Genomic DNA, 23,903 nt, shown 5'->3' on the forward strand with positions numbered 1-23,903 from the left:
TATGATACCAGAGCAGTAAAGGAAGTATAGTGAACCAAAGAAGTTCTTCAAGATATGAATGAAACCAGTTTGGAACAGCTGTGGGAAAAATGCCTTGAGGACTAAAGTTCATGAAGAATACAGCAAACATTTTTCTCTCCAAGTAACTGAGTGGATTATATAATTTCCCAGAAGTCACTAGCTAACAGTGTAAGAAATAATACTGGTATGTGATGTAAACAAGCCATAAGAGAAGGAAGGTGCCTTATCCAGTTTGCTGTTGAACAGCTTCTCTTTCTTCATGCTGAGTCCAACAATGCAATTTTCTAAAACCTGTCTGACTGGCTCACTGCATGAGGTCCAATCACCACTAGCAGATCATCCCAAAGGCTTGCCAGGTGGTGGGGTGGGAAGAATCCCGGGGCCACCCTTCTTCCGAGTGGCTGGCACTACAAAACTGTGCTCTTCCCCAGTGTCAGCACTGAGCTCCTCATAGCCTGAAGCTTTGAACGCTTTCCCACAATGTACGTGTGTTTTCTTTGGTATTTCTTTTGGTTTATCTGCCTGCTTGGCTTCCCTCTCTTCTTGCCTGGCAGCTAGATTTTCTAATTTCAGAGTGAAGTGTGTGGCCAGCAGTCCATTTCTGTACTTCACTGACATCATTTTTTCTGTTTTCAGAACAAACTAATAACATATGTTGTATGCACCCAAACTTTCTCAGGTTGAACTTGCCTTAGTCTTTGGTCGCTTCTTTTTTTGTTTGGTTTTTTTGTTTTTGTTTTTTTTTTTGGTGGGGAGGACTCTGCTTCTGTCATCCCTGTAGCAGACATGAAGAATTTGGGATCCTCCTTTTTGTGACATGTCTCTCTGTCGCTTATAGAGATTTGATAATGTGATGCTGCAAGTTGATTATAAATGGCACAGGTTCTCCATCTTGACTTTCTAGTAAAACTGTAGTATTCCTGCAGCTAGACTCTAATCAGTCAGAAACTATCCCCTGAATAAACTAGTGATACAGCCTGCTGCTTTCTAAGCCCTGTGACTTCCTACCATTTCTCCTCACCTGCCATCAGCTGGGAGTTGTCTTCTCAATGATCATCATATCACCATCTCCATCTTCCTCAGAAATGCATCCTGACTGTGTTCTCTTAATGCCTTTCCAGTATCACCTCGGAAACCACCACAGCACATTTAGGAGTCAGTGGCATGGATCAGCCTGCAGTCCCAGCTACGCAAAAAAGAAAGATCAGAAATATTTCCCCAACCCTATTATTGCCACTGAGCAATGCCTCTGAGGCATCTACTATATAATTAGTCTTGCAAGAAGCTCTGGCTTTTGTAACTATAGTTTTTAGAATACAGACAAATGCACAGAAGTGTTTTTTTTTATTAATAGAAGGAGCCATTCAGAGGCTGATCTGCATCCTTTACTCTGTTATGATCTTTTCTGCACCTAAGACAGGGTGTAGTAGCCAGCAGCATTATTGTTTTACACACATAAATTTTAGGTGAAAACTTTATTCCTATCCTATTGTAAGTAGGGACGTCCCATTTCCATATCCTATTCTATATCACATTTGCTGTAGGAAACTGATTTGTACAACAGCACAGGATACATGCCCTTCCCAGGTCTATCCACACAAAAGATTTATGATTTATATTTTGTAATTCATACATTCTGAAACAATTCCATGACTTCCATCACATATAGGTTTTCTTGTGCCATGTTGCATGCCACCAAGTACAGACATTTGCCAAAAATACTGAAATTATTTTCCAGCCAATCATACAGACTTCAGCAGAGATCTTCCTCTTTTTTGTCTGAATGGATCAGAGTGTTTAGGGATCAGGTGAGATCAGGTTTAGGGTTTGCAAGAGCAAACCTGGCGAGTAGGAACAGAGAACTACAATGGGATTGCAGGCTCCGCCAAGACAAGAATGCTAAACAAACAGGCACGGTGCTCTGAGGTGCAACAACAACATACTAAAGGGTTAAACTTGAGACCTGTTTTATTCCATTTATAAATCAGGCTCAAGCCTTAGTATGTTTCCGCCAAAGGTCTTCCAGAAAGAGGCCCTGGAAAACAGGCTGTCTAGATTCTGTAGGGATACACTGTGCTCTGGCCAATTTGATCACAAGTCGACATGTAGCCACATTCTGCAGTGAAGCACAGGTTTGTTGGACAAATAAGGATTCAAGGAGTGTTTTGTGAACTTCTTCAAGAAGTGTATCTTGCAAAATACCCAGATTCTGGCAATAAAGACTACCTGTAAGCTTTAGAGCTGTTGAAGTCTTGGGTGTTTAGTTCTCTGCCAGCATGCGAATTCGTACCAGTAATTTTCAGGTGTTCTGTAGTCTGACTGGTTTGATGAAGATTTTAATAGGAAAAAAACCAGTGAGGAAGCAATTGTCCTCATCTCTCAGTAATTTTGGAAAATTTGGCACATCACAAAATGTAGGAAACATCTTGAAAACATTTAAAAACAATCTTTCAGTACCTGAAATGGATATATATAATTTTTTTTTTGATGATGATGATCATGAGCCAGTGGTGATTGCTGTAGGTGTGCAACAATAACACTTTGTTGCAGAGCTAACTCTCAGCACAGAAAAAGCAGGTAGTTTCCTAGGACACTGGAGCAAGAAAGGTTAAATTGAGATATACAGATAGGGTAGCCCAAAAGGAGTGGATCTGTAAGGCAAAGCAGTTGGTACAGAGGACCCAGTCCTCAAAGCATATGCATTTTCAGGGAGTTAACTTCGGATTAGCTGTGGTGTCCAGGACCTCTCTCTTCTGGTGTTCTGGACTGAATGCCCATCACTGTTTGGAGCGCATGAGGTGCACCAGGAGACCAGTTTCAAAAGTCCTGACAAAGACTGAACATTGCCCACCATTCCAGACAGCCAGGCTGACTGACACCTGCCAAATGTGGATAAAGAGGTTACTTCCAGCAGGATCAGCCATTGCTCTCTCTTCTGCTATCCTCCTCATAGTAACAGGAGAGCAAGCCAGATGCTTTAAGGTTTTGCTTATTTCCCTTTCAGCTCCCTGTGCAGCTCTAGGGCTGAAGTAAGCTTCGTGAAGCATTTCCTATACTTGGCTGTTGCAATCTCAGGCTTGCATACCATCCAAGAGACTTACTTGCAACAGAAGCAGATGAGATGAGAGGAGACACATGTGTCCTTGGTCCAACTCCATTGGTCTAACTCCATGGGTGAGAAATGGTTTACAGTATCTCAATGTGTCAGTTCTTCAAAATTTAACTTCCTATTCGTCCTAGAGAGCTGATAAATCTCAGTATGACTAGCACTCAGGGGACAAATACCACATTCCTGCTTCATTTCAGTGAAGCTGCCAGAAAAATACTGGGCATCTGAAAGCTTGTAAAACACTTAATAAAAAGGGCCAACAACTTCGAATACACCCACATTCATCATATTAAGCAGTATCAATCTACTGACATTTAATGCCATTTTAAAAACTTACAAGTTATTTCTGGTCAAATGTTTGTTCACTTTCATACACAAGCCCGAAAATGCTGGCATATTTGAAGAAAAGCTGATACCTATTCAAGTTGTTTTTAAGTGCAGTAACAATCAGAAATCATTAAACAAAAGTTAAACACCATCTGGAACAAAGTTTCACATGCTGCAAATGATTTGTGCATCCACTCAACTTTTCTTATTAAATCCTTAATTTTTTTTTTTTTTCAAAGCTTCATTCCAATTAAGAGTGCATGGTTACATGTTTTTTTCTTGCTAAGAAAACTGGTGAAAAAGTGATATACTTCTTTCCCACATATCGTCAGTTGCAAGACTTGGTTTATCAGTCCTATTAATTGCCTGCCACAGCTTAGAAGCCAACTGATAGAGTTACCAACTATACACAAAAATTACTGATAAAACCGCAGCCACCTTACTTCCTGCTTTGGTATAATTTTTATCTCCTGCTCATATTCTGGATGGCGTTTTTCACGTCTGCTGTTCTTACTTTTTGGTTACTTTCCATACTGTTCTGTGGATCTCCTCCTGTTCCTTGGAGATGCTTTCCTGACCCGACCCTCAGAGGAGGTTGCTCTCCCAGGTATCATACACTTTCGGACAGGGCTGCAGGCCTCTCTTGCTCCTTTGAGCACCCTGAGCTGTTCGGAGGGAGTCCTCTCCAGCTCTGAGCTCAACTCTGCTCACTGGACACATAGATCATTCTGTTAGCACCCAGTTTTATGGTTCATCACTACCCCATTTTACCCATACCATTTAGGGATTGTTCTGCTGTCCTCCACAAGCAGAAGTACCCAAAGAAATCACCAGGTTTTGCTGTCTTTGCTGTCTTTTCTTAACTGGTGAGAATTGTTGCTACTACCCACCATTTGCTATGTAGATCCAAACCATCACTTTGGTATGTAGCTCCATGGAGGCAGTCAACGAGGCCCTGGTAAAAAGTTCACAGCTGGTCCATCGAATGAGAACAGAATTTGCAAACAAATTTTTGCATGGTTTGGTAGTCTGCACTACAGAGGATTATCAGTGGCCTGCTGGTCCAAACCACGAAGGAACATCTTTTAATTAAAGCAGCAGTGAAAAATTGCTTCAATTACAGTATCAGACATCATTACCAATAATGGCAACGTTTCAAGCATGCTTCCCTACATACAATTTTTTAATTAAATGCATAACTTTCTATGGTGAAAGCACTTTCCTTGCTCACATAGTGACCACCACGCAATGACACGTCACTCCAAACTGTTAATCTGAGTTTTCAATGTCATGTTTTTTGATGATACTCCAATGCTTGGTCAAATTTGACCCTTTTAAATTGGAAGTCTCCACGTTGCCTTTCTGTACTGTCCTGTACCGGCCAGTTAAGACAATTTTGTCAACACAAATATAGATCCACACTCAGTTGCTACTGTGCCAGCTTATAAACCTTATATCCACTGACAGATCTGTACAGGGAGTGTACAAAATCTCTTTAGGACAGAAACATTGAAACAGAGATTTTGGAGGTGGGTTTTTTTTATCGTTAGTGAAAGGAAACCTCGTTCTTTCAAGTCTAATTACAGTTACTTGGTAACTAGTATCACCTGTGTTGACTTTGATATTGAAGATACATACTCCATGAAGGATAACATAAAGTGTTCATCCTGAGCCTGCAGGAAAGCTGAGGACTTCTTCTACATGTCCAGTAAGAAGTTATGGTCCTCAACTGCTCATGCTTGGCTCATGTGTATTGTACTTATTTGCAGCTATGCTAACTATGCATGTCCACCTATAGCTCACACTTCTTAATTCAGATGGCTGGGAAACCTGAAATATCCACCAAATCAGACCTCCAGAGCAATAGTAAAAGTTGCGACTTCAGCATCTCCTATGGAATAGCTCCCGCCACAGATACTTCCAGGCATTACATTTTCAACTCTGATAGATTATTGGCTCTGTTAAAGAACGAGAATAAATGATGCAGAGCAAATTACAGTTCATAAAATGAGCAGACCAAGTTAAAAAAAAAAAAAAATAGGGAGTTCACAGATCCCTCATGCCTAGAAGGACCATTGGTCTGACTTTTTAAATACAGAAAAAATCAGGCACCTCCCCAAAACCTGAAGAGGAAAACAAGATCTACAGTTCTGTTAAAAACAAAGTTTCCGGAGCGCTGATGACCCCCAACTCCCACTGCTGGAATTGCCATACATGCCATCACTCAGAACTTCTCAAATTAGGTTGAACAAATCACTAATAATGTGATTTAGGGAAGCATCTTTCAGCCTAACAATTACTTCACATTGCTTAAACACATGATTATCCTTTTTCTTAGCATTCAGTATATATGATTTATGATGATATCACAGTATTTTTTATGAAAACAATACTATTAACCTGAAAATCTTGATGAACTTTAAGAATGGGTCATTGTAACATTTTGCTAACTGAAATTACATGTTGAATATCCCAGCCAGCTGCCACATGAAGTGCTGTTTACCTTGCTGCAACTTAAAGGATAGTAGATGCCGTGCTGTCACATGTGACCTTTCTCTGTTTAAAATTCGGTGGACACCGACAGGACTTTGAACAGTTAGTAAGCATGGCACAGACCCCTTCATCTGGAACAAGATAGTAAAGTTTGTCAGATGCTTTGGTGTCCTTCAGAGTAACAGAGCTGTCTGACTTCTTTTATAACAGGTGATTTGTTTCTACCTTCAGATGTGTACTAGAGGCTTCTGCTGACTTAAATACAAGCCTACTTTTTCCATCCAAAGTCAGGATTTGGGCTGAGCTGTGGCCTGAACAAAAGACTGTGCCTGACATGCTGTAGTCAGAGTCCCTGTCTGGGCCCAGGACCTCCTGCAGCTTTGGCTTCAGAAATGTGTTGTTCAGACATCTTAACTCCACAAATAAGTTCAGCAGGATGGTGAACTGTAATATATGCAACAGAAGCTACTCACAAGTTTTGTACTGCATGCAAAGTATTTTCCCATTTCAAACACGTCAGTGTGTGTGATCCCACCAGGACGGGAATCCACAGTCATGGGCTGGTAAAAGGCTTCACCTATCAGTTGCTTGATAAGGTAACTGTTACAAATTATTTGGGAGGAAAAGGTAGTTAAACAGCACTTCTTAAAATATTTATTGTAAGTCGTAACTATTGTATTTTTATTATGTGTTAATTGAGGAAAGGAGCAGGCTTGAATTCCCCACTGCAAACAAGAGAAAATAAAGTACAGTTTATGGATATGCACTGTAAACTTTAAAACATATCCTGCATCATTAAGAAGGGCAACCTTCTGGTAGGGTCTGCACTACTTACTGGCTTATTACTGAGCAGTTCTGCTTGTTTTCACAGACATGGGAAGAAATGCCTCACAGTTTTGATTTTGCCTGTGTCTTGTTTTGAGGGGGTGAGTGGATGAGCATGGTTTTACTGAACAAAGTCAAGGGTGTATAAAAAACATTTGGAAATCAGGGCATTGAAACCCTCCATAATCTTCTATGACATCTGGGCTCTTGGCTTAGAAATACCGGTGCACTTCTGTGGTTTCTTCTTCCCGTCACCTCCTTTTTTGCAGCACTGTCTTTCCTGATCTTTGTCGGAGCTCTTGATCATTCATCTTACCCAGTCTCTGTAGTGTGTCAGCACTCCCATGGGATGGAGCAACTCTGTGGACTGGCACAACAAACTGCTTCCCAAAGTTACACTTACAATAAAAGGGAAAAGATACTTTCCTAAACAATTGAAAACATTTTCTGTGAAATCTTTTAAGTGACATGCAGCAGGTCAAACTTGTTTAAGGGCAGTCAGTTCAGGGCTGCTGTGTGGCTCCAGGTCCAGCAACCTCCAAGAAGTTTGTTGGAGATTGTTGTAAAGTCTTAATATTAGAGAAATATAATGAATGTTGCAGAACATGCTAGGAGAAAAGGAAGAAGCTGATGATGTGCAAGATGAAGAGTAAAGATATGTGAGGCATGTGCAAGGACAGAAGGGCGAACAGATGATGGGTTGTGTGGAAAGAGTACAGAGGCCTGAAGAAACAGAAACAGGTCCCAGGGCATGGGTGGGGAAGACTGGGGTAAATGAGAACAAAATGCGAAAACTAGCACAGAAACAGAAACATACAAGTCAAACTGTGTGAAAGAAAACAGCGGAAGATGGGCCAGTGCCAAAAGGCAGCCTGTTGGGAAGCTAGTGGGTAACAGCAGCAAAGGCATTGGGGCAGGCAGCAGATTAGGTGAGAAGAGTGGGGGAGCCCACAACCAGCAGGACCTGCTGGCAGAGGGGATCCCCTCCACCCCTCAAGTGACAGGAAAACAACAGATTATGGTCTTCTGCTGGAACCAGACACGTTCTCTGTTCAGTGGCTCCAAGCTATTTTTTAGACCTGTAACAGCCACCCCTGCTGTGCCCAGGATGAGGAAAGCAATAGCTGTATTCTGTACAGGACCATGAAAAAGGTCTCTCTCTCAATTAACAAATAAATTAGCAGGAGGCATAACCTTTAGTATTAAGTCATTGAGGTGAATTTACTTTAGTCAGTTTAGCTTTAAGTCTGGCAACAAAACAGACTGTAATATCTAATCCAATGCCTCGATTTTGCAAACAGAGCTCTCTAGTGTTGAGGGTGGCTGTTGTGTGAACTATAAACCCAAGGGACATGACTTGGGCTCAATGCGGGGAGGGGTGAGGGGGGAAGTGAAGTTAAAAAACAAAGGAGGGGGAAAACCTGCTTGTAATCCAGATTAAAAACTGTCAGGGGCAATGGCATGGCAAGGGCCACTGTTCCTGGCTACTGCTCCTGTTAACGCATGGCTCATTGTGATTTAAAAGAGGAGCTGCAACTGAGCAAAACCAACAGGCAAGTTTTACACGGTGACGAAGGTTTAATTTTGCAATCTGGCTGGCAATCCGGCCTCAGCTCGGCACACCCTTTAAGTACGTGTTTAACTGGGAACACGGGATTAATCCTATTGATTGTAACGGGGTTAACTATGCACGTAGAGCGCGGTGATGTTTATAGCCTCGAGTGAACTAGGCAGTGAAGTGAGGCTCTAAACGAGGACGACTTATCAGAAACCCACTTTGGTCGTGCTTTTTTTATGTGCCAAGGATCCTTCAGACTCGATGGCTTTCCCCCACATCTTTCAACATGTAGATTTCCCTCAAGAGCCGATCCGCTCCAACTACGACTCTGCATGCTTCCAAGCAGCGAACCCCCGTTTCCTCATCCTTTCTCTTGCCATTCCTTACGGCGGTGAAAAAGCACGAATACCCGGGGGTTTGTTTCCTTCCCTTTTTCCGGCCTCCGCTCCCCGCCGGCGCGCGGGGATCCCCCAGCTCCGGCCCGACGGCCGGCCGGACGGCCGTCCCTCCGGGCAGCGCCGCGATCGCTCATCCCCCGGCGGTCCTCGGGCGCGGAGCCCACCCAGCATCACCGTCCACCCCCGCCGCCGGCTGCGCCCCTCCCCGGGCTTTAGGAGCCGCCGCTCAGCTGCCTGCCGCCGCGTCCCCCCGCGGGCTGCTCGCTTCAACCCGGGGGGCGGCTGCTCCCCCGCCGCCACGCTGCCTCCGCCCGCCGCGAGGGGGCCGGGGGTCGCCGGGCGGCCCACCCACTCCGCCGGAGCAGCCCTCCCGGCGGCGGCTTCCCCGGCGCGGGGAGGGACCCATGTCCCCCAGCCCGGCCCGGCCCGCCCTGCCCTCAGACGCGCTCACTCCCCCGCGCCGCCGCCCGCTAAGTAGCTGGGCGGCGCGGGCCGGCGGGCGGCGCAGAGTGGCGGGGATGGGTCGCCGCGGCGGCCGCGGGCTGTATGTGGGGCGGAGGGCCGCCGCCCTGCTGGCCGCGCTGCTGCTGGCGCTGCTGGCCGCGCTGCTGGCGCTCGCCGCCCTCTACGGGCGCTGCCGGCAGGAGGCGCCGCCGCCGCCCCCCGCCTCGCCCGCCGACCCCGGCCCCGGCCCCGGCCCCGCCGCCGCCCCGCCGGGGCCCGCCGCCGGCCTCGGCCGCCGCCTGCCTCGCCACCTCGTGCCGCTCCACTACGACCTGGAGCTGTGGCCGCGGGTGCGGCCGGGCCAGGCGGGGCCCTTCGCCTTCAGCGGGCAGGTGAACATCACGGTGCGCTGCCGGCAGGACACGGACGCGGCGGTGCTGCACAGCTCCGGGCTGCGGACCCGCGGGGCCGCCGCCGTGCGCGGTCCCTTGCCCGAGCCGGGCGCCGCCGTGGAGGTGGCGGGGCTGCGGCAGGAGGCGGCGGGCGAGGGGTGGCGGTGCTGGAGCTGCGCGGCCGGCTGCGGGCCGGGCGCCGATACGTGCTGCAGCTGGGCTTCCAGGGCCGGCTGGAGGAGGACCTCGACGGGCTCTTCCTCACCCGCTACACCGACCAGGGACGGAGCAGGTAGGCGGCGGCGGCCGCCCCGGGGACCCCGCGCCCCTCCGCCGACGGCGCCGGAGGCCCGCCGGCCCCGCGGCAGCGTCGTCACCCGTGGCGCGGCGCCGTCGGACGCGGGAGCGGCGCCGGGAGCTGCTGCGTCTCCGCGGAGAGCATTTCGGGTGGTACCCCAGGGCAGGGCGGCACTTGGGGGAGCAGCTCGCTGCGTTGGGCGGCGGGAGGGAGGGCTGCCCAGGGCGGGGTGAGCGCCTTGGCGCAGTCCGCACCCGTTCCCCGGGTGTACGTCGCGGGCTGCGAAGGGAGCTTCTCGGAAATTCGGGTCCGTGCTCCGTGATGGTCGCTCTCCTCTCCGAGAGCACCAGCTAGGCTGCCCTGGCTTTCCTTCAGCAGCTGCCTTGATCCGCAACAATGGCTGGTGGCGGCGGCTTGGGAAGACCATGCTGAGATGGTTTGCGAAGACCCTCCTTGCTTGCAGAGGCTGGTGAGGAGCTACTGCGCCGGAGTTAGTCTGGGAGGGCTTACTGAGGGTCTGTCAGACAGAGATCTGTCTTTGGCAGAGGAAAGAGCCTATCTCAGCTGGCCAAGCAAAGCTTTCTGGACGATTTCAAGCCTCTCTTTCCGTGCTGTTGAGTGGCAGCGAGGGCTCAGACAGGACCTACGCCCAGTTCCTGGGAGCCACAGTCTGCCTCGGAGTCTTCATCCCGGCACCACACACATCTGTGTAGAGCCGACAGCTGACCTCATGTCCACTGCCTGTGTCTGTGGGGAGCACGTCTTTATCTAGAACCCAGGATTTCAGATGTTTATTTGGGCATGAGTTTAGAGACGTTGACCCCATGCAGTTTCAGAAGTATGATGGAGTGGGATGGCTGGCCCCTTTAGACAGCTGGACTTTGTAGGTGCTGTTGCACATGAAGTTGTCTGGCTGTCATCAACCAACCAATGTTTTCCTTAGTAAGTGCTGTTAGGATCCTTTCCTTTTTGTTTTCTTTTGAACTGCAAAATCAGCACTGGGGCATTGTGAGCTTGTCAGGCAGTCAATCTTCTAAAACATATTTTCACTCTTAAAAACAATGCTTGCTTGTTTATTTTTTAATTGGGAATCTTCTCATGGTGAATTGCATTATAAACTTCTGGATGTGAAACTTGCTAAAGAAAAGTAAAACTAAAGATTATGGTTTAAATAGTTCCAGTGGAAGACAAGTTTCTCAAAATAGGTGTTTAAAGAAGAGGCAGATAAATTGCTTATTTTAAAGTGATTTAATTTTTAATAATTAAAGATGTAGTGAATTGCTGAGGATCAGCAATCAGTGAGTCGAAAGGAAAACTGGAGTTAAAATTCAAGTGCTCTTGGCTCCCAGCCTACCGATGAGTCCACTAAAGTAAATGGTATCTCAGCAGTCCATAGATTTCTTGTTCAAGCAGGTAATATTCAGTAGGAATAATATGAAACCACAAAATTAAGTTTAATAGTTTTTATTGAAATGATGGAGGACTGCGTGGTTTTTCTGCAACAAGTTGGCTTTTCAGCTGCCAGCTCTTATGTCAGTCTTCACTGATACCATTGTCTGCCACATCTGGAAAATTTAACTTATGCAGACTTTTTTTTTTAAGAAAAAGAGATAAGTTGGTTAGCCTTAGAGAAAAATGAAGTATGGTAATAAGTATTTTTTAGGAAATATATTCTGTTTCTCTTCAGTTGCTATTTCTTCATTCACTGGGATTATTTGTGCAACTTTTGAGTTAAGGAAAATCTAGAACACTGTGCTTAGTTTACATAGTTTTAAAAAAATCCAAATAAGTAAGAAAGGAACAAGCACTTAATTACTTAATACTGTATCAGTGTGCTTTCCAATGCTGTATTAATTCAGTCAAGTCCTGTCTCAGAAACACTGAATTAGACTATGACATTTTTTGACTCAGACTGTGTAAAACTCAGGGGATCAAAAAAAAAAAAAAGCTATTGTCACCTGTGCTGCCACAGTAGAAAATAAGAAAAAAATGTTTTTAAATCATTAAATTAATGTATATAGTTCAATTTCCCATTGTTTATAGGATTTATGACAATTGTTCCATTTCATTCTTAGCTCATCACGAAGCACTAATGAAATGTGAGACCGCAGTCTGGTTAAAGAGATGCTAGTGGTGTTCAGACACTGAAATAAATCAGAGGAAATCCACCGATTGCAGATATAATGTATTGTTTTGGTTACTTGTTACTGCCTACATTGCTGATATTCTTGAATGGATTTTGCTTATCTTTTCTGCTTTAAAAAGGCTTTCTCTGGATCGAGAGTGTGCAACAGTATCTTGTTATTTTTTTCTTCACTAAAAATTAACTCATCACCTTACCGGCCATTTTCCTAATCTGATGGGGTCCAGTTACACTGAAGGGATTTTGCCTTCCTCTTTTTTTTGGAGGAGGTGTGTTTTGAGGGATATAGTCTGTAAGCTCTAGCAAGCTGTTAATGATGTAAAAAGTTGGATTCTAATGGATTATATAGATCAGGAGCGATTTAAAAACATTCAGTGCCCTTCAGCTGTCGGTATGAAGCCCATTACTATTCTGCGAGGAAATCACAATCTCCAGCAGACTGTCCTGTAGCTCTTTTAAAGTGACTTGTACCTGGCTCTGGCAGACTTTCAGGGTCTGATTCCTGCACAGGCTTCTGACTGCAGCACCTAACTTAAACCATCAGCTGTAACAGACAATGTGCCATTTATCTGTGGTCATGCAGACTCCCGTTTTTCTTGCATGCACTAGAAGCCTTAGTGTTTTTTGTAATTTGTGCTTATGGAACCACTAGAGACCTCTTGTTTCAGAAGAGCTTAAGCAGAGAAGGGCAAGGTTTCAGTAGACAGCTAGATCCTAAAGGGAAGTGAAGTCCCTGAAATGTTTGTTCCATCTGGGCATTGGCACCAGCTTTTTTCTTGGTCAGATATCCCCATTGCTCTCGGCAGGTTGGCAGAATTAGCTAGCTGACACAAAGTACTGTTCCCTGTCCTCTCTCCAAGTTGGAGCTGGAGCACATTGGCAAGGTGGTGTGGGAAAGCTGTTGGCAGAGACAGCTATTTTCAGAAGTGTTAACCTCACCTCCGTGGAAAGCAGAAGAAACCAAAGCCCAAACTTCACTAAATTTCCAGCGTGGAAATTGTTATCAGTTTGATCATTGATGACTGCATGTTTTTACTGTTGTTGACAGTTTGTACTACCCACCTGATCAGGTCTTACACTGAAAACTGAAAGAAAACTGAAAAATGGGAGCACTCTTTATGGATAGTGCACAGCCCATATCTGCAGTGCTTGCAGGAGCAAAGGAAGTTAAAAAGGAGGATGCTCCCACTTCACTAGCACTAAGTATTTGAAGGCTTTCCTGTTGAAATAGGTAATCTGTATTCTGCATATAGCTGGGAGAGTCCATGCCAGGATCTGGGTAGGCAGAAAGATACAGAAACCACCTTTGCCCTCCTTTTCTAGCAGTGCTGGCTCAAACATATACGATGCAGGAGGTTTGTGGTAGCATCATTCTGCATACAGATCTTACTCTGCTGTGAATGAGCTCATGTATGCTACTCCAGGGTCAGAGGATCCCCATGCAGTGTACTATAAAATGTAGGCTCTATGTCACTGTTTACATCAGTGTTTCAGAATCCTTTGAGAATTTTGCTCAGTAGCCATTCTGCACATGTCCTCTGCAACTTCTATGAAATACTTGACTGCATAGGGCTGGTATTAACAGGCATCCCAAAATGTAATCAAACACAGTATTTGTGCTGATTTTTATCAATTGCTTCTGCACCAGTTACTAGAATGAGGGTGAAGGGGATTAGAACAGCATTGGTACAGTTAATTGTGCCTCAGAGCAGGGGATCTGAAGTTCTTAGCTCTGTTTTATATCAGTCAGTGGGTAAGACCATCAAAGGCATAGGACAGAGATCAGAGCAAGTAACAGGTTTGGTGTTTTCTCGGGCTGCATCTTAGTATTGAGCACCATTCACCTGAAAAAGGGACCAGGTGCTGGGGACAGCCGCTGCACAGAATAGGATTCTGCTCACTGTAAAACTCCCTTACTTCGAGCCACTTCAGGGTTTGTTTTACAGTTTAATTCTTATGTATTTTAAAAATGGAAGAAATCAGATATAAAAGATATTAACACAAAAACCTGTTATGCTATCAGTATGACAAATAACATTATTTTGAGAAGGCATTTTTAGAAGAATGACCTTTTTTTGCATCAGCATAAAACATTTCTTCTACAATTATGCTGGGTTTTTATCAGGTTAAACAGTCTCCACTGGATGTTCATGTACTATACAGGATGCATTCCTCACTTTCCTTTTCTTGTTTTTAGACACTAACTGAAAAAAAAAAGAACCTGTGTAGTATAAATTGTCAAACATTTAGGCTAAGATATCCTGTTATCTGTTTGTTTCTCATTATTTAAAAGTATTGTGGCTTTTATTTTGTTTTACTAGGGGAAGGAGGCATTATATGATACTTATGAAAAAAGAAAATGAAATCTATCCACAAAACTGTAGGCTTAAGAGAGGAATTTATTTGTCTGCTTAGGCAATGTTAGGCTTTTTTAAAAATTAATTTCCTTTTGGGTAATTTGTTTTGTGGAAAAAAGTTTGCTAGTAATTCAGTTCATGCTAATACCTTCACCTTAAAAAAAACCCCAGCAAACAAAACCAAGAAAAAAGCCCCAACAATGACTCATTCTGACAAATGATATGAGGTAATGTGTGTTTTGAAACACCAGTTATTTGTGTATCATGCATGAAACATTCCCATTTTTCTTTTTTATTTGGAGTCCTGCTGAAAAATAACATTTAATCTGTCCTCATATTTCTTTTTTTATCATGATGCTTTTGCCCAATATATGCTCTTTTGTATTCTGGAACAAGAATGTCTTGTGGGCAAATTTGCTAAGTGTCTGCATCAGTTTCTGCTGGTTCAGAGCCTCCTGAGGCAGTAATTGCACTGGTGTGGGGGAATTTGCAGTCGTGGGGTTGCTCAGTGTTTCCTGGAACGAAGCTGCATGTGATTGCATAACTGAATGCGCAAAAGCGTACTTTGCATGGGTGGAAGGAGATAAGAGTATTTTCAGTGATGAATTCACTCGATGAAGTGGCCTGTCACTTTTGCTGCTCCTGTGCAACCCTGGCAGAAGTTTAAGTACTTTTCTGTCATTGGACAGGGTAAAGGAGGAGAGGAGGTGATAGTTCTGTCTCAGGTGGAGCTTCAGCTGCATTCAGCAAGGCAGCTGGTGGCTGGCACAGCACACACTTGACCCTTCAGGGAATCAGGTCCATAAGGAAAATCTTCCTGCACTGACAGGCAAGAAGTCAAATACACTGTGCTGCTCTCTCTCTAGCTGTTCCTCACTTCAAAATAGACGTCATGGTCCTGATAGTCGCTGTGCATCAGCATGTGTTCAACATGGGTTCTTCTAAATGTCATAAATTGTGTTATGGTACAGCATCAGATATGTCTGTTAAATGCAAAATATACCATGTTTTGAGAGTATAGTGCTTTTACAGGGTCGTTCTGTTGATATTAACTCAGTTCTCCAACATCAGCAGTGAGGATGACGTAGTGTCGATGAGCTACTGATGCTTTCAGCACTGGATTGATTAGATCAGCTTTGAGCAGGGTTAGATAGCACAGCTATTAAAGTGGGAACAGCCAAACATCTTTCAAAAGAAGAGGGCTCCTGGAGGCCTGGCCTTGGCAACTGGGTGGAAAGCATTGTTGACTTTTGTCAATGGAAGCAGGAAGCTAATGACTCTGTTCCTTGGGTCGGATGGCACACAATGCAGTATGTTTTCTGCAAAGTGATGTAAATATCAATGGAAAGCTAATCCATTCATTTCAGGTCCCAAGAAAAGGGAGTCTTAAAACATGCAACCTTAGGTGTCGGACATGGTTCAGTCTGTGGTGGGTTGACCCTGGCTGGGCACCAGGTGCCCACCAAAGCTGCTCTATCACTCCCCCTCCTCAGCTGGACAGGGGGGAGAAAATACAACAAAAGGCTCAAGATAAGGACAGTTTAATAAAGTGAAGGCAAAGTTTGCATGTGAAAGCAAAGAAAAACAAATGATGTTATTCTCTACTTCCCATCAGCAGGCGATGTCTAGCCACTTCCTGGGAAGCAGGGCTTCGGTATGTGTAGTGGTTGCTCCAGAAGACAAAAATGTCCCCCTTCCGTCTCCCTTTACTTAGCTTTTATAGCTGAGCTGACGTCATATGGTATGGAATATCTGTTTGGTTAGTTTAGGTCAGCTTAGGTCAGTTATGTCCCCTCCCAAGATCTTGCCCAGCCCCAGCCTGCCGTTGAGGGGGGCAAAAAAGTTGGAGAGAGCCTTGATGCTGTGCCAGCACTGCTCAGCAGTAGCCAAAACACTGGTGTGTTATCGACACCTTTCTAGCTACCAATGCAGAGCACAACACTACGAGGGCTGCTATGGGGAGAATTAACTCCATCTCAACCAGACCCAATACGGATCACAATCAGGCGCAGTCACACTGTGCTTGTAGTGCAGATCTGACGCATTACATGTTACTTAATGTATGGATGCTGTCCTGATGGCTACTGGCTCATTTGGGATGTCTCTATGCTAAGTATAAGCCTTTGTGAACCTGGTGTGAATACACTGTTAGGCAACACCTGAACTACAGCTGAAAAATACTAGCCCTGTGATAGTATTGAGGTCACTGAAACAGGAGATTAGGCCATTGTTGTATGCCCAGCTGCTGGCTGCTACTTGACTGACAGGTGTGGAACTTTGAGAACCACTGCGTGTGTATTTTTTCTAATTCCTGGTAAAGATGCCCTAATGTGAACAGCCCAGATGTACAGCTCTTCTTTGAAACTTTGGCTATGGGACATGGTGATTTATCTTTTGATTCCAGCCAGTGTGTGTCACAGGAGAAGAGTCAGAGATCACTCAGACAGATCTGATCTAGTAGTTATTTTATTGAGTTCTAATCAGTAATTTTAGGCATGGAAAATATTTAATAAGTACAGATGGATTGGTGGTCAATACTCCACTATTGACTACACTTCAAGTTAGTATGGGGTACAAAGATTACCACGTAAGCTTACTATACGTATCTTAAATGTTACATGCATGCAAAAAATGTAACTTACCAACCCATCGATGTCTGGTGTGAAGTAAGGGATCTCTCAGCCTCGAGGGGTAACCTTGAGAGGCATCCCTACTCAAGGGGACATCAATGCTGTGCAGCCAGCGGCTATGGAGGGAGAGCTCAATGGACCCTGATGGCTGCAGATATTTATAGTGTAAAGCTGTTGATCTGTAGTCAGATATTCTGCTGTTAATGCAGTTTCAGACACTTACCAGCCCAGTCTCCAGCCAAACCTGTTTTTTGGGTTTGGTGCTGAGTTCTCACTGATAGCCTCACGCAATAGGATTAACTTTGGCTAGGCGTACTGGCTGGGCATCTGCTTGGACCAAAGTTCAGTTAGTTCAAACAGGAGGAGTACATCTGTCACAGTGTGTCACGGAGATCTGCCCCAAGTGAGGCAAGGCTCCATAGCATAAGGTAGAAAAGGATCCTCTTGAATATTTTCCTGGGCTTGCCAGTGCACTGGGACAGCGCTGGTGCTGCTTTCGCTTGGGTTCTTCTCCACGTGATTTGACAGAAGTATGCGAGTGCATGTATACCCAGTTACCTAACAGTTAAAATTTTTTATTAAAATGTACCATTAAAGTAAGAGTGCATGAATTAGAGTGAGGAGCAGGTGTACGGAGAGATCCTAATTATGAAATTAAAGTTGGACATTGTATCACTTTTGAGCACTGGCCTGCTGCCTGCAAAAGTTTAATCAACTCCATCTTAATAAGCAAACTAGAAAAGCTCAAATATTTAAAATATGATATCTGGAAAAGGCCTGTGAGGAAAAAAAAAACCCCAACCTAATTAAAAAAGACTGATTTCTCTAGAAGCATCCAAACTGAACTGTCTGTTGGGCATGGGGATTTAATCATGGCTTTAAATAATAAACAAACCTTTTCCAAATCTGCATACCTATGTGATTCACTTCTTGCTTTTCTGATTTGGTGTTTTTATGCACTATATATTGATTTTGATCAGCTGTAGCATGCTGGATTAATCTTACTTGTATTTTTAATACAGTATGGTGATTGCCTCCCAACTGGAACCAACATATGCCAGGACAGTTTACCCATGTTTTGATGAACCTGCCATGAAGGCCACATTTAATATCAGAATTGTCCATGACCCAAGCTATGTGGCTCTTTCCAACATGCCTGCTATTGGTAGGTAAACAGCAAGTAGACTTACATTTTTTTTCCCCCCCTGAATTACTTTTTAAAAGGCTGTAATTCTAAACAGACTGTATCATCCAATACAGCAGTCCATGTACTAATGCCTTGAAAATGCACAGAAAATCTGTGTGTATGAACTTAAAAATTTGGAGGCAGTTATTCATAATTAATGTCTCTGATGGCAATAATTCCGTAGTTTTGTCAGTTGCTATGTGCTCTCCTGTGGGTGCTGGACTTGTGGTTGCGCAGGGTTTGATTCCTGGCATTTACTGCTTAGTCAGTGTATCTGTCGTACAGTGTGACATCTGCTTAAAACAAAATGGCAGCCCCAGTATGCAAAGCCTGTAATTGTGGTATTAAGGGATTCCTTTCATTCTAAGTAGATTTTAAGACATATTTACAACATACGAAAAATTGTTTTACCAGACAGAGGCACTATAGCCTCCTGTGTATGTGCAGAATAAGAACAAGAGGACTGTCATCTAGAGATGCTCTTCCTGTCCCTTGCTGGGATCTTGTGTGGGATGCAGGTGGGGTATAAAATTCCAAACAAATTCCATAAATTAGTATTCCTACAGAAATCTGTTAGATTACTTGCCTCTCTCTTAATGGCTTTTTTCTGCAGTTCAGTGCCATGAATCTTTATTTTTCACCTAAATAATTTTCAGCCAGTAAAAGGAAGTTTTATGAGATTTGCAGGGAAGCTAAGTAACTTAGGAATTATAATAGATTGTATCTCTGTGAGAATCACTTGAAGCATTTTCCTCCCCTGAGAATCTTGTCCACGTCCCCCGTATTTAGAAGGAAAGTATCTGATTAAGTATTTCATAATTTTCGGGCACACGTGACCTATATTTGAATCATAATAGATCATACATTTTAGAGATATGCAGCATGGGATAAATTGTCCACAGTTTGCCCATATCCTGAAACTGATGCAGTTTGATATACTTCCAAGACTTCAGTTAGGAAGCTCAAGAGTGAATTTTTGGTGTTTGCATGGAAGGTCACGACTCAGATACGTGGCAGTAGCAACAGTCTGGCTGCTTGCCTTCTACCAGAAACACATGAAGTTAGTGCAGAAATACAGCATATTGAAGAGAGGTGTAAAAAACCATGCAGAAAACACAAAATTCCTTGTTTGTTATGGAAGAGCAATGGTTTGAATATGTCTTTGATATTTTTTCTAGATGTATCTGAAATGAAGGATGAAAATGGAAGCCTGTGGGCTGTTACCACATTTAACACTTCGCTGAAAATGTCAACTTACTTGACTGCTTTTGTGATTTGTGATTTTGATTATGTCACCAGAACTGAGCGGGGAAACGAGGTAAATAGGAGGCTGCACAACGCATTATAGCAGTTTACAACAGAAGTTGGCTCTGTGGTGCATCGTGCTTTAGAAGATATCACAGACATTAACTGTGCTTTCCATTCCAAACCTATTTGCTTATGTGGCAAAACTACTAACATTTATCCTGCAGATATTTCTGTGGAAAGCTTTCCTTTAGGACAATTAGTTTATTGTCCTGTCCTGTTTCATACAAGTTCACAAGTAGGTATGGGCTCTGTATGTTAAAACTTTAGGAGCAGCTACACTGCAGAAAGTACTGGTCATAATTCAGGGTCTTCTTATCTTCTTAGCTGTCTTAGTTGGAATAAATAGCCATCTCCACTGCTGTGACAAACCACTGAAGTTCAGTGCCTTGTTCTTCAAGGCCCTTTGGGGACCAGCATCATGACATCAGTAGGACTAATACTGTACTCCAGGCATTTTGAATACTAGTATTTTAACCTTTTATTCTGCATGGACATATTTTTTAGCCTCCAAAAGTGACTATTTTGTGTTTGAAGCTTACTCACTTGTGAGTATTTAGTTTTTCTCTTACACTACAATCACCAAAGCTTCTTGAGGGAAGCTGTAAAAAATGTACTCCAGTGGCGCCAGTTGTTCCACTTTCCTTCTTTCGCTGAAAGTCAACAGGGAAAAGATGTATCAAGTTGTTCCAAAATGAATAGTAGACTGAAGCATAAAGCTATTAGGGGTAGCATATACTTGCTCTCCTTAATAAATGAGAGCACAATGTTAGCTTCATGGTTACTTCACTGTCATCCTCCTGGGGAAAGGTGGGACAAGGTGGGAGGACAGTGCAGAGGTGACCTAGGAAGCACAATATTAGCTCCTTTTTAAAGTGAAGATTGGATTTGGTATGTCATTATCTGTATAGAACATGTTGGATGCTTACAGCTCTGACTGTGTTGTCTTTTCCTTGGGCTGATGTGTACTGACAGGAGTCAGCAAAGCAAAGCATTCACATGAGCGTTATTCAGAGGGAAGAGGCACCACCTGTGTTCTGTGAGATAGAGGGGAGAGGGTATTTTGCCCCTTGGTTTCAGACGGAGATGCTCAATTTACGCCTCCACAGTATTTGTGTGAGCATGTTAGAATAGAATAGAATAGAATGATTAAGTTTGGAAAAGACCTCTAAGATCATCAAGTCCAACCGTCAGCCCAACGCCACCATGTTCATTGTGTCTGTTTTGTCATTTCTGGTAAGTAATTTACAACCTGAAACACAGGTATTATAACTCAAAGCTGATATGTCGTGGTTTAGCCCCAGCCAGCAACTAAGCACCACGCAGCCGCTCACTCACTCCCCCCCCCCCCCCAGTGGGATGGGGGAGAAAATCGGGAAAAGAAGCAAATCCACGGGTTGAGATAAGAACAGTTTAATAGAACAGAAAAGAAGAAATGAATAATGATAATGATAACACTAATAAAATGACAACAGCAATAATGAAAGGATTGGAATGTACAAATGATGCACAGTGTAATTGCTCACCACCCACCGACCGGCACCCAGCTAGTCCCCGAGCGGCGATTCCCCGCCCCCACCCCCAGTTCCTATACTAGATGGGATGTCATATGGTATGGAATACCCTGTTGGCCAGTTTGGGTCAGGTGCCCTGGCTGTGTCCTGTGCCAACTTCTTGTGCCCCTCCAGCTTTCTTGCTGGCTGGGCATGAGAAGCTGAAAAATCCTTGACATTAGTCTAAACACTGCTAGCAGCAACTGAAAACATCGGTGTTATCAACATTCTTCTCATACTGAACTCAAAACATAGCACCGTACCAGCTACTAGGAAGACAGTTAACTCTATTCCAGCTGAAACTAGGACATTATACTAGGATTAGGATTTAAGTCTGCCCATTGTGTTTAGGTTTTGCAAAATGAAGTGATCTGGTCTTTGAATTTCCTCTGAAGCCTTGGCTGAAAAGAGGGGCTCAGAGGCTGAGGATACTCTGTTGATTGAATATGCTTTATTTTTTCCCTTTTAAATTAAATCCTGATGCTTCCCAACTGTGCTCTTGGGGTTTGGCTGTGCAACTACTTGTGAGACCAAATGTATTGCATTTAGATGCAAGAAATGTGGGAGTTCTGAGCTGCTAGGCACCTGGAGGGGTCTCACGTCCAGAGATACATGATGGAGACAGAAACCTTTTCTCAGTCTACTCCGTCACCTTGGACAAGCACCTGCCCTTTTCAGTACTGTGTCAAAGCAAATGGGCACGTCAGTGGAAAGCTTTGCTTGCTGCTTCTGTCTCAATTACTCAGAAGTACAGATGTCATCTGCTGAGATGTCATCTGCTTTCTCCAGCAGCAGTGAGAGGCCAGTGGTCTGTTTCAGTCTGTGAGAAAGTTCAAGAGGAGAGATGTGTATGTTTGGACAGCAAATGCTCTCTGAACATCCATTTCTCTCTTTTCAGAGAACGAGTGGTGGGCTGAAGGAAAGTTTGTCACCCAGACTCACTGGCTGGAATACATTGGTTTAAGATGTGTGATTCTAAATAGTTTTACAGCATTTCTCATTTAATAAAAGAAAAACCAGGAGTCCGTTTGTTCCAGCAGTGTGTAGCTGGATTCAAATCTTGGCCCTTTTGGTGCCTCTCCTAGATTTTAGCAGGGTTAGGCTCTGTGCCACATTTTGTTAGGTCCAGCAAAACTTGAGTTGGGATTTTTTTCATTAAAAGCTTCATTGCATGGTCTAGTGTGGATGGACAGCATTTTCAAACAATGATTCACAGAAGAGAAACAAAGAAAATGAAAATATGAGGGTTGTCTAAAGTAGCACTGCCTTGTTTTATTGCAGATACGTATTTGGGCTCGGAAGGAGGCAGTTAAAAATGGGTACGTTGACTATGCTTTAAATATCGCAGGCCCGGTATTTTCATTTCTGGAAGACTTACTTAATGTCAGCTACCCTCTGCCAAAGACAGGTGAGATTACTTATTTTCTTAAATGGACCAGAATTGGCTGCTGATGGTGTAACATTCACAGAAGCAATGGGTTCTTTTGCAGTATTCTCTTTTTACAGCTTACCACATTCATGGAGTAAACCCCTTAAGCTTTAGCTTACTGAATTCTCCTTTCTGCATTTTGGCTCTTATTAACCCATAACTCAGCACTCTTAGGTTTACATCCCACTCTTTCTTTTAAAGCATCATTTCCTAATAAAGGGGCAGATGGGACTACAAAGTGGATAGAAAGGAGTTGTTAAGTCACGTGGCTATTTCTGGGATGCATAGACCATACCAGGCAAGGATGTTTTAGTCCCTACGTCTTCCTAGTAAATCCACGCTTGCTGTAACCCATGTGTCCTCAAAGCATTCCTTGCTTTCTTCAATATGCCCCTGTCTTACCTGTGAGTTGGCTGTATGTTCCTGCACATTCCTCCCCAGAAAAAAGACTCCTGCAAGAAAACATTGTTTCTACTTAAAATGGACATCAGGTAAGTCAGTTAAGTCAAGTTTCAGTCAAGAAAAAAGGGTGCCATCACGTAGTTCCACTGTACAGTTTGTCCACTACTTGTACTTGGATTCCCAAGACCTTCAGCATGAATATTATCAGGAAACATGCTCTTTTAAACAAATTTGTACAATAGTGAGGACACAGAAAGCAGTTCTTATTTAAAATGAGTTTTGGACCTGCCCATGATCTTAGCAGATTGCAGGACTGTGGGGGAAGAATTTCCCTCCTTTCTTGACTAGGTAATTTGTTGATTTGTCAAATCTGTATTTTGGCACTTGAAAGAAATAAATTTTCATCTTTGTAAATGTATTATCTCCCAGTGTATTTAGAATAACTTGCAGAATTACTCACTACACTTCTTATGGAAAATGTAATATATGCAGTCTTCACTCTTTAAATTTTGTTATCTTAGTAATCATACCAGCTACTCAAGGGCTGTAGACAATTCTATTTGATGGTTGTGTTCTGTTTAGCGTCAGTGTCAATACGCTAATTCATTAGTATAAAAATATTACAAAATTGAAGTAGAAGAACAGCATTGCAGGCTTCCTCTTAGGTAAGATTTCAGTTTCGCAGAATGCTGTAATACCATTAGAATCCCCACTGTAATGTCATGCAATACCAACTGCATTTCCCACTTTCTTTGAAGTTTTGCTTACAAATCAATGGGATTAGATCAACGAAGAATAGCTCCTTGTAAATGCTAGACATTTCTATTGCAAACTCAAAATGTGAAATTAAGAATAAACACATTTAAAATCAGGGATGTTTAAGGGTTTGTCTTCACCTGATCTTGATACAGTTATAAGTGAGCTCTCTTGCCCCAGGCTGGCTAGATGAGGGCTGCCTCACTGAAAAGTGACATACCTTTGCTGTAAGGCTGAGCTGATAAGCCCTGCTGAGATGCAGTGTAGCTTTGCTTGG

General features: G+C 43.7%; 1 protein-coding gene across 1 annotated transcript in view; it reads left to right on the top strand.

Annotated features, from left to right (window-relative positions):
• The first annotated feature begins 9,249 nt into the window (after positions 1 to 9,249).
• The window catches only part of LVRN (laeverin), a 43,811-nt gene continuing 29,157 nt past the window's right edge, over positions 9,250 to 23,903 (top strand). Inside the window, 5 exon segments of the mRNA XM_030005502.1 lie at positions 9,250 to 9,723; positions 9,726 to 9,859; positions 18,018 to 18,160; positions 19,360 to 19,499; positions 22,321 to 22,447. Of these exon segments, the coding sequence (XP_029861362.1) occupies positions 9,250 to 9,723; positions 9,726 to 9,859; positions 18,018 to 18,160; positions 19,360 to 19,499; positions 22,321 to 22,447 (1,018 nt within the window).

The sequence above is a fragment of the Aquila chrysaetos genome, chromosome Z (assembly GCF_900496995.4).
Source record: "Aquila chrysaetos chrysaetos chromosome Z, bAquChr1.4, whole genome shotgun sequence".
Classification (NCBI taxonomy): Eukaryota; Metazoa; Chordata; class Aves; order Accipitriformes; family Accipitridae; genus Aquila; species Aquila chrysaetos.